Here is a 13,351-nt window from a genome sequence, read left to right on the forward strand (position 1 = left end):
TCCCGGAAATTTCGTTTTTGAAATTTCCGGTATGTATTTTGAACTACCGGAAATTTCAATCCTCTTGAAATTTCCGGTAAAAACCAAATTTTCCGAAAACTTACTTTTCCGGATTTTTCAGTGTGGGGGTAAAGTGTTTGAATTTTTTGTTATTTTGAGTTTTACTGTTTTTTTAGGGGTATTTTAGGTATTTTACAACAAAATTTTTATGTTGGGGGTATAGGTTTAAATGGGGGGGTACAATAGCCAATTGTCGGCGGGGAGAGTTTAGGCCGTTTGAAAATGTTTTGGGCTAAAAGCCCATTAATAACCCTAAGCCCAGTAGCGTGCTCCTTTCTTCATTTCTCAGCTTGTCATTTCCACTATTATCACTGAATTCTTAATTCTTATTCTGCAGAGCGAAGGAACCTTCCAGAACATATTTCGATGTCGTCTTCCGAGCCCCAAGACGCCGCAACCACATCGGAGGTAAGTAAAAAGGCCGCAAAGAAGGAAGCCGCCAAGCTAGAAAAGCTCCGACGTCGTCAGGAATTGGCCGCCGCCACTGCCGCCGCATCGAATCTATCTGTCGAGGATGATCCTTTCGCCGCTAATTATGGTGACGTCCCGCTTGTGGAGCTACAATCCAAGACCCCGGTCGATGTCAACGAATGGACCCGGGTCGAAGCACTCGACGATTCGCTGGCGAACCGGCCGGTTCTAATCCGAGGGAGGACTCAGACTATTCGACCGGTTGGGAAGAAGATGGCGTTTTTGGTCATCAGAGAAAATGGTTTCACTGTACAGTGCTTGGTGCAAGCGCAGCCTGATTCAGTGAGCCCGCAGATGGTGAAATTCGCCGCTGCGCTCAGCCGTGAGTCTGTCGTGGACGTCGAAGGCGTTGTTTCTATTCCGGCTGCTCCTATTAAAGGCGCCACGCAGCAGGTTTTTATTTTAGTTTCTTATGGTTTTTGATTTTGTGGTGTTTTGAAAATTTTGAATTTGGAGTTTGTGAATTGTATTGTGTGGTTTTGTCTGTTATAGGTGGAAATTCAAGTGAAGAAATTGTTTTGTGTGAGTAGGGCTGTTCCTACTTTACCCATTAATCTTGAGGATGCTGCTAGAAGTGACGTTGAAATTGAGAAGGCCATTCAGGTACATTTGATTACTGATCCACAATGTCGTTCTAATTCAGTTGTGGAGTTTCGGCTACAATTACTATATTGCTTATCACCATTTGAAACCTTGGATATTAGTAACGTGTGTTTGTTTAATATAGTTTCATCTGTGTCTCTTTATTTTGTGTTTGTTTTAATCTTATATGCTTTATGTGAATGTTGATGATTTTTTTTAATGGATGCAGGCTGGTGAACAACTTGTTCGTGTGAATCAGGATACAAGATTGAACTTTAGAGTACTTGACCTGCGAACACCAGCTAATCAAGGAATTTTCCGTATTCAGTCTCAAGTTGGAAATGTAAAGCATTTCATTGCTGATGTTATTTTGACGAGTTTTAATCACGTTTATATTTACTTGAAAACTGCATACTGGGAAACTTACTTAATGTATTTTGCTGGTGATGTTAAACTGAATGATCTTGTTAACTTTTGATTGCTTTGTTGAGCAGGTGTTCAGACAATTTTTATTGGCCGAAAATTTTGTTGAAATTCACACTCCAAAGTTGATTGCTGGATCTAGTGAGGGTGGAGCTGCTGTTTTTAGACTGGACTATAAAGGGCATCCTGCATGCTTGGCCCAGTCACCTCAACTTCACAAGCAAATGTCAATATGTGGTGACTTTGGCCGTGTTTTTGAGATTGGTCCTGTGTTTAGAGCAGAAGATTCCTTTACTCACAGGCATCTGTGTGAGTTTACAGGTCTTGATGTTGAAATGGAAATTAAAAAGCATTATTTTGAGGTATATTTGTCACATTAGCAGATTATGGGTGTTTGCATTTGAAATTTATGAGGGACAACCTGATTTACTGATGATTTGTGCTTTTTTGACAGGTTATGGATGTAGTTGATAGATTGTTTGTTGCTATGTTTGATAGTTTGAACCAGAATTGTAAGAAGGATCTCGAAGCTGTGGCGAACCAGTACCCATTCGAACCTTTAAAGGTGCTTATTTTGTACTAGTAGTAGTATTAGTTACTTGTTTTGATCTGACTGTTACCCTGTGCATCTGCAGTACCTGCGAAATACTCTGCGGCTGACATATGAAGAAGGTATCCAGATGCTAAAGGTAAGCTTAAAGTTTTAAACTAATTAACTTGCAATTGGTAGATAAACAAAAAAAATGTGATTCGATGAAGCCCAAAACTTTACATCTCTTATCCTGCTATATATTTCTTGACTGAGTTAGAAGGAGGGTGGAGTTAAAGCACTGATGATGAGTAGCCTGTGCACATTTTAATCTTATAGTTTATCATATTAAATATCAACACTCAACCATCATGTGGTCAATTTAAAAATAATCTTTAAGTCATACACTAGTCATGCATGGTTAAAATTATATAAATTTCTATTAATGATAATATATGATGCAAATTGATGAAAATGAAATAAGATAGATAGGATATTAGGACTGAGAAGCAAATGAAGCTTCATACAATTTCAGCCCTTCAGTTATGACGAGTATGATTTTAGTTTATCCTTTTAGTTTATGTTATTATCTCTTAAAGCATCCGCTATTTTAAGTTTGATCTATCTTTTACTTCTGGATTGCCACATTTTCTTATTTGAAAAACAATCAACATGTAATGTATAGTTTGTTTATTATTAACATTCAACATTTTCTTATTTGTATTATTATTACTACTACTATGAACATTTTTGGGTATACTTGGGCCTTGAGTTGCATGTAAAACTTCTGCTCACGTTAAGTTTGACAGTAATGTATAGTTTGTTTATTGTTGAATAGAATTGATGACTGAAGAATCTGATATCCTTGTTTAGTCATTTTAATTGTGTAATTGCCTCATTCTCAATGCATACAATAGTCTTGCATGCTTGCCAATTAAAATTGTCATTTTGAAGTCCTATAAAGGATGGCATTAGTGAATTGTTCTCTTTAGATAACATTTGACCGGATAGCCAATTGGCACTTCTTAGGCTCCTAATGTTCTGTTCTAAGTTGTGACTGAGAGCTAAAGGTCCGAAGTCTTTCGTCTATTTTTCCTTCCTTTTATTGTTAGTTCTGGGAGTAAATTTTTGCTGTTGAATCATTTACCTCAAGACTTAGAAAAAGACATAAACTATTTTAACTATGATTTAAAAGATGGTAGAAATTTATGGTATGCTTGTCTTGCAGATAGTAATGATTTTGTTTTGCAGGAAGTTGGAGTAGAAATTGAACCTTTTGGTGACCTGAATACTGAAGCAGAAAGGAAACTAGGCCAACTAGTTTTAGAAAAGTAATTCCCTCTTCAATCTTTTACCACTAAATAGTTAGCCTCCATTGTTATGAGCTATTATTTTTTTAACTATTTTTGGACTGTAATTTTATTCATAGGTATGGCACCGAGTTCTACATCCTTCACCGGTACCCTTTGGCTATAAGACCATTTTATACAATGCCTTGCTATGACAATCCAGAATACAGTAACTCCTTTGATGTATTTATTCGCGGTAAGCAGACCCAGCAAGTTATTTTTTCATGCATTACCTTGGTATGACAATCTGGCGTCCCTAGCTCATCATATCTGAATTCAACTGTCATGCTTCTCCAAATGTATTAGGACATTTATAAAAGCTTGAGCTTTCTGTTATTGTTGTTTGATTTGAAATTATATATATGCCTTGGGCCCTAGGTGAGGAGATTATATCAGGAGCTCAGCGTGTCCACATACCAGAATTTTTAGAACAACGTGCACAGGCTTGCGGCATTGAGGTCAAGACCATATCTACTTACATTGATTCTTTCAGGTATTATTCATCGTCACATCTTCCTTCCGGTTATTATAATTTTATGGTGAAAAAATGTGTATCAGATAACTAAATGATCAATCATTTCCAGATATGGTGCACCACCGCATGGTGGCTTTGGAGTAGGCCTGGAGCGTGTAGTAATGCTCTTCTGCGGCCTGAATAACATTCGTAAAACATCACTTTATCCACGTGATCCACAAAGGATTGCACCATAATAATATTATATCCAAACAGCGGCCGGTATATCAGTATTTTTGAGTTTTTTTTGCTAGATTTCTTCCAGAGATTCCCGAGGGTATTATTTCCATTGTCAATCTTGGAATTTTTTTTTTTTATGGTGTTTGACTTGATGTAGTATTTGCTATTGAGTATTGAACTGCGTTCTTTTGTTTACCTGATCCACTTTCAAATGGTCCATCTTTCCTGTAATCAGTATCCTGGTGATTCAATGATAAATCTGGTCCTTTTTATATCTGGAATTGAATTTTTGTATGAATGTTTTCACAGATCGTTAATACTTGCATAACGCGGCATGAATGGGCAATCCTGTATCTTGATTTTCTCTGCTATAAGAAATGTAGTGTATACATTGTTATGCAAGAAAATGGGCAATCCTGTATCTTGCTTGTTTCCACCTGGGACTGTAAAGGCAGCAGCAATATAAGTAACTTTCTCTGCTGCCTGTAATTTTTGAATATACTTAAAAGCAAGACACAATGTGTATATATTACAAAATAGTGCAGAACCGTGAATTTGATAAACCATAAGATTATTTTCTTTTGCCCATGTTTGACACGGATTATTACTCTTGTAAGTAGAAGTTCGATAAAAGAGATTTTAGTTAAGGTACAAAGTTTCGCTTCAACTTAGTTAAGGTACAAAGTTTCGAAAATATTATGTTAGCAAAAAAACTAAATTATTATAAATTTATTTCAATTTTCTTGAGTATTTGCTGAAAAATTTATCTTAGAATTCTCTTAATAAACTTCGCATAGTCAATCAACTAATCATTAATATATATTGATATCAATACTACCAATAGTTAAGATAACCCAATTTTTAAAAGTTAGTAAAGATAACCCCATCATCCCATTGATGTAACATTTTCAGTTGATCACAGTTACTTGCTAAAAACTGTAGTTTAGATTTAAAATCGGTAGCAAAATTATGGGACCAATAATGCAGCATGTGTTAATCTTCCCATGGCTTATCTTTTGAGATCTTTTTTTTGACAAACGTTGCCTTTAAGATCTTTAACCTTGAAGATTTTCAGTTCTGGTTTCCATATTTTTATCCAAGCTATCCGAAACACCGTTGCACTTTTAATAATTCATTACTACTTGTTTCAACCACTCCAACAATAGATATTTTAATTTTAATACATTATTTTGCCATTAAAATCATCACAGCTGTTATAAAGTATATGAATTAGCTTAAATGACTATTATAATAAAATGGAGGAGAAACAAATTATTTTCTTAAGATGTAGGAAAAATAATTCAAAAAGATATTTCTTTTATTATTTTCCCGATAAATTATTTATACAGGAAATCATATAATGGACAACACCCAGTTTCATTAACTATATTACTTGCTAAGGACACTAACTTTGAAGCTGAGAATAAGGAATTATACAATTTTCACACACTACATACGATCCAGGTTATTTTGAATGGTGTTAAAAGTAAAAGCCAAATTAGGAATCATGGATCATATAACATAAAATATATCTATGGTAAGCTGTAATACAATTTGAGCTACATGCTATCCGAAACCCGATCGCACTCTTACTGTTGAGTTAGGTTATCTTCGTGAAAAGCGGCATGGGATCCTAATGACCACCTTGTACAGCCTCTGTTTGACCACTCTGTTGCGTATCATTACGCACATGCTGATCGTTCCCGGGTTGTTCCCCAAGTTTCTCCTGTAGATTATAACTTTATGTTAGTAAGACAACATGGTAAGTCTTCACATAAATATTTGAAGATATTAAGGAAATCTATGAGTGGTGAAGGTTATTTAGTTAGAAGCTACACTCCCTCTAAACCTACCAATCAATTTAGGGTTAGGGTCTGTTTGAGTTGACTTATTCGAGCTTATAAACTGACACAAGCATGTTTGACTATTTAGGAGAACTTTCAACTCATAGATTATGACATGTACATAAACTGTTTCAGCTTATTTCTATAAACTCTTTAAGATAGCTTATAAGAAAACATTGATTTTATCTTTTGTTATAAAAATAGGTTTATACATAAGAGCTTATGCTATAAACCCTTAATTTAGAAATTTATTAGTTTGTTGAATCAAATTTCAAATGTGGTGTACAACTGTACATTGTGTATGAACTCCCCTCCATTTCTTTATATAAACACTCAAACAAGAGGAAGTAACTCCCCTCCATCCTTTTCCTTCCCTCTTTTTACTTTTCATTCCTTTCCTTTTGACAAAACACAGGCATATAAGATTTTGACATCACCTTGAGAGCTGTGTTCTCGGAGAGTAGCTGCTCATACTCGCTTCTAATGCGACTTACTTCTAATCGGAGGGAAGCATTTTCTTCTTTCAAAACTTCAGCACGCTGAGCTAGCTCATCGCACTCAGCCTGCAAACAGGAATCAGACATGTGACAATTATGATGAAGCAATCACTAAAAGGAAATAAAGGCTACATGGAAACTCTACATCACCTGCTTGCGCAACCTCGATCTCCGAGCAGATTCTCTATTAGACTGCTTCCGCCTTTGTCTTTTAAGCTCTCTTTCATCCTAAAAGTTAACCAGCAAATATAAATTATTAAAATAAGAGGTGTAATTGAGAATGTGTGAAGTTGAATGAATACACTTGCAATAAATGTATCTTATTGGAAATAATGAGAAGAAATGCTTAATTTACTAATACAGTCACAGACTCACAGTATGAAAAGTGACAAGAAAGTTGCCAAACATAAAGCATGGTATGTTGAATTTAATAAGCAAGAGAGCATAGCTGCTGAATTTTGTAGAGTTTCAACATATAGTCATAAAATTTAATATTAATTATCTCATATAATATCACCAGCTATGGACTTTAAATTCTACAACTAGTTTTTAGCCTAAATCTTAGGGTCCTTTCTATTTCAAAACTTTATCACCTTTTAGTTTTTTCTGTAAATAGTGATAATTTTCACAGTTTTGGTATGCAGACCTCCAGCTTGAATTAAAAGATAAAAAAATTGCATCATGCGTTATGGCCAGAGAACATGCATCCTGAACTTAATATATATTATAAAGGGCAAAACTATTTATCTTTTCTACATGATATCATTCATTGAACAGCTATAATATGTTACCAAGGGAATAAAAATCATTAGTTTGTTGTCAAAATTAACCTGTAGCCAAAGTTGTGACTGAACACTATCTCGTGATCCACCAGTAACTATCCCTCCCGCAACTGTAGTAGACGGAACTTTTCCACGGAGAGCAGGGATGTTAGATGAAGTTGGCGTGCCCCAATACTCCATTCCTATATTTAAGTTTGTTGCGGGACCAGGAACAGCTCCAGGAGCACCACCCGCAGAGATTGGCAGGATAGACATAGTTTGATTAACACCTGTAGGAGCTGTATTAAGTCCCCCATTTTGAGAAGTATGCACTGTACTGCCATTTTGAGATGGTTCACCTGTAATTCAATAGAAAAAAGGTATACTTCAGCTTGTAACACACATACATCATGGCAATGTTGTCAATCACGGATCACAGAAAATAGCGGATTGTTCAAATTCCACTATACAACAGTACTATAGCACCGCTATTATAGCGGTATATTGCCACTATTATAGCGGCAATTCAACATTGCATCATGGGTTTGTATATAGCATTAGATAGTGACAATTAGAACTATATTGGAAAAGCAGAAAGTGACAATGCCAAACCTTCAAAAGAATCCCGCCTGTCCCCGGGTTTCAATTGAGAGTCCTATACAAACAGAAATAAAAAACCTATGATAGTTGAAGAGCACAAAACATAATTTACTAAGAGTATCATACAGAAGATGCAGTCAATTGAATGTCCAACAAACACGATCAGCACGAGCAAATCTAAACCCTTTTTTATATATCTTCAAATTTTAATTACGGCAAAAATAAGTGTTTGTGGACATATTGGCAATATATTAGCAAACTGATGAGTGTCACAGAACTTACATTCTGAGAATTTGCATCACTTCCCTCACTAGTACCTTCAAAACTTGCACTTTCACCACTGCAAATCCAAGATTACCTATCAGCATAAATTGCCAGAATTTGCATATGCCAAGCTAACCTACTCAACAGGCTTTGGAAAAGAAATCACTGCCGAAATTAATGCTATACTTCCAGTTATTTGAAGAGAGTACAGGCACAGGATTGATATAATAAAAAGCAAATCAAGTGACTGTGTAAGGGTCCTCGGGCATCAGAAGATAAATATTAAATGCAGCTTTTTTAATCCAGTATTCAAGTTATTATATTCTAAAATAAGCTCCAATAGCGTATTTAAAAATTGGAATAAAAGAAATGTGAGACCACATATTTTATTAAGTTTAATAGAAACTCAGTCATTGTCATACTGTAGGGATATATGGGCACAAATGTAACCAATAATGCACAGCATATTGAATAGTGGTTGAAATTCACTCCTCCGAAGCACCAAGAATTTTCTCTTGGATGTGTCACACGATAACAAGTTTTATTAGGCACATAATATATTACTTCAAATAAGACTACTGTCTACATCAAATCAAAGCAGAATACTATTTGATGGCAAAAGAGTGGATGAACTATCCCATGCAGAGTCGAATCAACACACCACATTTTTACCTCTTTGAGTGATTTCCATTAGTAGATGTCCCCGCTGTTTTACTGTGTTCATTATTTTTCCCAGTAATCATGTTCAAACTACCCAAACTTCCTTTTGATCTTTTGATTGACAATTTTTCCTTCACCTCATGAGGCTTACCATCAGCTTCCATGCTGGCAGGAGTGTTACCCTACATGTAAACGTACAGATTAGTTATTCCCTACTTATATATGGATAAGCCTTTCACAGAAGAGGAAAAGGACAGACAAAGAAGGAGAAAGAAAGAACACAAAAATGCATAAGAGGGAAAAACTCACCGAAGCCTCAGCAATACCGTTTGGAGTAGGCATGGCATAAGGACTGAATGGATACGATCCCTGTGTAAATTTTCCACAATTAGCAAACATTGGTTGGTGAATTGGTGATTTAATAACAATATGATAACTTCTTGAAAACATAATTTACATTGATTACCGGAGGCATGGATGGATGAGCATATATGCCGCCATGGGGATACATTACATAGGGATGTGGTGGAGTACCATAAGGAGGCATAATGTGCTGCAAATGATAATTTCATTAATGAACCAAATAAAACACATGGAAGAGTTCGAACCAGATATTTTGCAGTGTTGGCAAAGTATAAACTAGCTGCAGAAACAGTAGATAACAATATATAGAACAAATAATGACAAGCAAAGAAAACCAATAAATAGTTGAGGACCATAATCTGAATTGTTCGTTTTGCAGATGTAAGAATAGTGCTTTCCACTCATAATTTGGAGGTTCAAGCCTACCCTTTTTGAAGATTTATATGTTTCCCGATACAAAATAACTTTCACAAAATATTATGTGCCTTAGGCATCTAAGGAATTAGGGTCACCATTAGTTATAACATAAACATCTCTCGTTCACCTAGCACGTGAAGCCCTCTATCCAACCACATTTTCTATAGTAAGCCTCGCAGCAGCATCTCTATTCAGGCCTAGCTCCCATCACCTTTGCCTGTCAGCTCCAAATGGTCGTTTGGCATTCCTAGGCTCCGCTTTGACACTTTGGACAATCATATATGGTATGTTTTTCCTACCTTTGTCAAGTTTTGGCAGTTTCCAGTTGGCTTGGGTTGTTTCTTGGGACTTTTTGCAGTTGTTATCTCTGGTTTGTGTCATTTGGCACTTGTTAGGCATTTGTTATTCTGGCAGTTTCTTTTCTACCAAGTTGAAGCTTGTTTTCCCACTGATGATCATTCCAGCAGTGACTTTTCTACATATTCATGACTTCTCTTTCAGTCACTCTGGTGGTGATTGGACTTCGGCAAAAACTTACACCAGCCGAAACATAATTACCGGGGCTTATTTCCATTAATTTTTTAGTCACTTAAATTTTTCTACCATATGAAGCTTCCAAATGTTGTTTGTTGGAGAAGTTTTAGTTCTTAAAATGTATAGTTGTTTGCATAGGAATTTTTTGCTAATAGTCATTCCATCAAAATCTCTTCTTTGTTGGTCGGGCAACATTTCCGTCCAACTCTTCAACCTAAGAGTGATTTCAGCCATCTTGCTAACTTAGCCTTCCAACTATAAGTATCACTGTGATGTTTACGACATCCCTAAGTTACCCTGCCAGCCATGTGTTAGGTAGTCCACTTTATATTCGTGCTATTTTCTTTATTGAAAGCGTCTATTTATAACAAACTTAAAGCTTTGTAAGCTTTAGCACGAAGAAGAGTGTTAGAATATCTAGAAAATGTCTCTTAATAGCATTATCATATAGAATGTTCTCGAGTATCTTATATGATCTCGTGGGAGTATTTTTCATGTTTCATAACATTTTAATTTTAACATTTGTTTCCTTATTTGTGTCAGATTAGTAGTCTATAGCAGAAAATTAGAGATTAGTGCCTTTTAATTTGCATCATAACAGATCGATATCAACTTCAAACCAGTCATTTGCTTGTGCTCTTTCTTCCTTCTACCCCATCTAAAACCTTTTAAATATTAATTACAACAATGAGAATAGTTTGAAGAGGGAAAACATTAATATCTAAATTATTTTTAACATTAGGCATTGGACTGCAGCTCAAGTTAGGAATATTTTGCTCCAGCTCGATATTAGATTATATGGCCATTGATGAACAAATAATACATGGTTCACTTGCAATATTCAACCCCATAGTGCACATCAAGAATGGACATTGATAGTAGACGTGCATTACCTGGACACCCCACATATAAGGATGAGCTTGAGGACTTGATGCCATGAATCCATGTGGAGGCATAGGGGAATATGCCTATACAATGAGGAAGCTGGGTGAATCAAAATCTAATACCGACAACAATAGAAAATAATGTGCCAACAAAAACTTTCTCGTTAAAAACCTGAAAGCTTGCCCAGTCAGGATTAACAGGTCCGGTGCTGGTGGTGGTTGAAGTTTGCTCCTGAAAAAACAATGAAGTTTCTGCCGTCACACAAACAGTACCATTAACTCTTAATATAGATAAAACAAAAGAAAGTCGGTTATAGACCTGTGATGTTGGTGGCGGCGTCTTCGACTCCTTCTCTTTTGCGGATTTATCCATCTCACTATTGCCCATACTTTTAGATCAGTGATTTACAAAAGTATATGCTTAACCATTCTGCACCATGCACATAACTTACATTACAAGACGGTATAAAAAGCATTCTCATTCGAAACTCACAACCAAATTAAAGTTAAGCATGTTAGACTAAACAGTTCAAGCACATGCTTCAATGTTGAATTAATCTACAAAGTTACAATCTTTAAAATGCATGTATGAGTTGTATCTATCGACAGCAATAAACCATTACATTAACAACCCTCCACCCTAATTTCCCTCACAATCAATGCAAAATCACCCAAAAGCCAATCAACATGGCATATATAAGTTCTCTTCGTCTCCACTACTACATTAATCTCTACCTAAGTTAACAAAGCAACAATTATCAAAGCCAGAAAATCAAAATAAAACCAAAATACATGGTGAAATTCATACATTTTAAGGTTGATCAATTCAATTCAATTCAATTCAAAGCTAATAATAAAGCTGAGAACTTTTAAATTACCACTCAGAGAGAAATTGGGGATCCTTCAAATCTTGATCTGCCGACGATGATGAAAGGGAAAAAGAGAAGCAAAAAAAATACAGTTGAGGACAAAATTGGCAAGAAAAATTGAAATTGAGCGCCCCAAGAAGGTTAATCGGGGATTTCAATTGGGAAATTTTGTGAAAAATTTGATATTGGGTTTATTAAGATTGATTGGATGAGAAGGGGACAAATAATTGGGGGAGATAAAAAAAATTAGGGTTTGTTTGATTACGGTTAATGTGTCGTTTGGGTTTGGGTGATGTTCACGGAGAGGAACTCGTGGGTCGTCGCACCGTGTCACTGTCCAGTGAGATTTTCTTCCCATGTTGCACATGATATGAAATCCCTTATTTACCCCCTGTGCCCACAGTTTTTTTAATTTATGGTAATATTTATTTGTCTGTCTTTGTGTTTTATTTTTTAGTTAATTATCACTTTAGTCTTCAATATTGTAATGGCCAGTCATTTTCATCCTGAAATTTATGGAATAGTTAAATGTCCTTTGAAATTGAGACATTTAGGGTATTTGCAGTCAAATTACTTTAGGTTTGATTGAATTTGATTTTCAAACCAATTAAAAATATATTATTTTGTTTAGTTTGGATTTACACTTTTTTTTTTCTTCATAAAATTCAAATCAAAGTATAATACATTGGTTCGATTGAGTTGATTACAGTATAAAATAATTATGTTTAAAACATTATATTATAATTTCGAAACTTTGAATGGTGATAATTGAGAAGACAATGTGGTTTTTATAGTCCTAAGTTTTAACTTTGTACTATTAATTAGTTTAGATATAAGATTCAATCAAATAACACATTTTGGTTTGAATTTAAATTTGGTTCAATTTTGGTAAAGCATTGTACATCCTTATACATCTCAATCAAAATAATCTATTTGTTTAATTTTTTTCCATTAAAACGTATGAGGTGGCGCGTTAAAGGTTTATGTGGCACTCACATGGATGCCACATCACTATCACCTTTTAGAAATCATCTTGTTCGAAGTAATTTGAGATTATAATGACTATTTTTAGAGATAATTTTAACACTAAGTGACTAATTTCGTAGACTATTTTGTAACACTCAAGTTTTATTAACTTTCATTTTTTATCTCTATATTCTTCTTTTCTCTTCTCCTCTTATTCTCGTGTGTTCTTCTTCCTTTAATTTATTTTTTTTCGATCGTTATCTTCTTCCATCATTGTCATATAATATGAGTCATTTTGGCTGGAATAATTTGAGACCATAATGATTGTTTTTATATACAATTCTAATTTCACGTACCCTTTTGTAAAACTCGGTTTTTATCAACTTTCATTATCAGTTAAAAATTGATTTATAGGACAAGTGTTGTTTTTTGAGTTCCAAAAAACTATTTCAAAATAAAATTATGTCACTTAAAATAAACTCTTTAAGACGTTTCGCGACACTGTCCAAATTGTGCAATGCAAACTATCAACCACGAAGTCCCAAAGATAAAATAACCTAGACATATTTGATTGAATGGACTAC

At 35.0% G+C, this 13,351-nt stretch overlaps 2 protein-coding genes across 3 annotated transcripts; one reads left to right on the forward strand and one right to left on the reverse strand.

The window, feature by feature from the left end:
* Positions 1 to 357: 357 nt before the first annotated feature.
* LOC101508623 (aspartate--tRNA ligase 2, cytoplasmic-like) lies at positions 358 to 4,382 on the forward strand. Its single transcript, XM_004512410.4, has 10 exons — positions 358 to 924; positions 1,024 to 1,134; positions 1,343 to 1,456; positions 1,608 to 1,898; positions 1,991 to 2,101; positions 2,172 to 2,225; positions 3,317 to 3,396; positions 3,495 to 3,610; positions 3,793 to 3,907; positions 3,999 to 4,382. The coding sequence occupies exons 1-10, from the start codon at positions 427 to 429 to the stop codon at positions 4,123 to 4,125; spliced, it is 1,617 nt and encodes a 538-aa protein (XP_004512467.1). The 5' UTR covers positions 358 to 426; the 3' UTR covers positions 4,126 to 4,382.
* Positions 4,383 to 5,405: 1,023 nt separating this feature from the next.
* LOC101508939 (bZIP transcription factor 16) lies at positions 5,406 to 12,153 on the reverse strand. 2 transcript variants are annotated; one of them, XM_012719188.3, is made up of 13 exons: positions 11,811 to 12,153; positions 11,252 to 11,362; positions 11,105 to 11,164; positions 10,942 to 11,016; positions 9,192 to 9,287; positions 9,044 to 9,103; positions 8,747 to 8,916; positions 8,093 to 8,150; positions 7,823 to 7,865; positions 7,280 to 7,569; positions 6,600 to 6,677; positions 6,390 to 6,515; positions 5,406 to 5,834 (listed from the first exon to the last, which is right to left on the reverse strand). In XM_012719188.3, the coding sequence occupies exons 2-13, from the start codon at positions 11,318 to 11,320 to the stop codon at positions 5,742 to 5,744; spliced, it is 1,218 nt and encodes a 405-aa protein (XP_012574642.1). In that variant the 5' UTR covers positions 11,321 to 11,362; positions 11,811 to 12,153; the 3' UTR covers positions 5,406 to 5,741. The 2 variants fall into 2 exon arrangements, with proteins under 2 accessions (XP_012574642.1, XP_012574643.1); XM_012719189.3 differs by having other exon boundaries at positions 9,201 to 9,287; positions 11,811 to 12,152.
* Positions 12,154 to 13,351: the final 1,198 nt, after the last annotated feature.

The sequence above is a fragment of the Cicer arietinum genome, chromosome 8 (genome assembly GCF_000331145.2).
Source record: "Cicer arietinum cultivar CDC Frontier isolate Library 1 chromosome 8, Cicar.CDCFrontier_v2.0, whole genome shotgun sequence".
In the NCBI taxonomy this organism is placed as follows: Eukaryota; Viridiplantae; Streptophyta; class Magnoliopsida; order Fabales; family Fabaceae; genus Cicer; species Cicer arietinum.

Coding starts and splice junctions, on each gene's coding strand:
- LOC101508939 (XM_012719188.3), bottom strand. CDS start 11,320: ATGGGCAATAGTGAGATGGATAAATCCGCAAAAGAGAAGGAGTCGAAG. Junction 11,165..11,251: donor CGCCGCCACCAACATCACAG/GTCTATAACCGA, acceptor TTGTTTTTTCAG/GAGCAAACTTCAACCACCAC. Junction 9,288..10,941: donor CTTATATGTGGGGTGTCCAG/GTAATGCACGTC, acceptor TATCATTTGCAG/CACATTATGCCTCCTTATGG.
- LOC101508623 (XM_004512410.4), top strand. CDS start 427: ATGTCGTCTTCCGAGCCCCAAGACGCCGCAACCACATCGGAGGTAAGT. Junction 1,457..1,607: donor TTCAGTCTCAAGTTGGAAAT/GTAAAGCATTTC, acceptor TTTGTTGAGCAG/GTGTTCAGACAATTTTTATT. Junction 2,226..3,316: donor AAGGTATCCAGATGCTAAAG/GTAAGCTTAAAG, acceptor TTTGTTTTGCAG/GAAGTTGGAGTAGAAATTGA.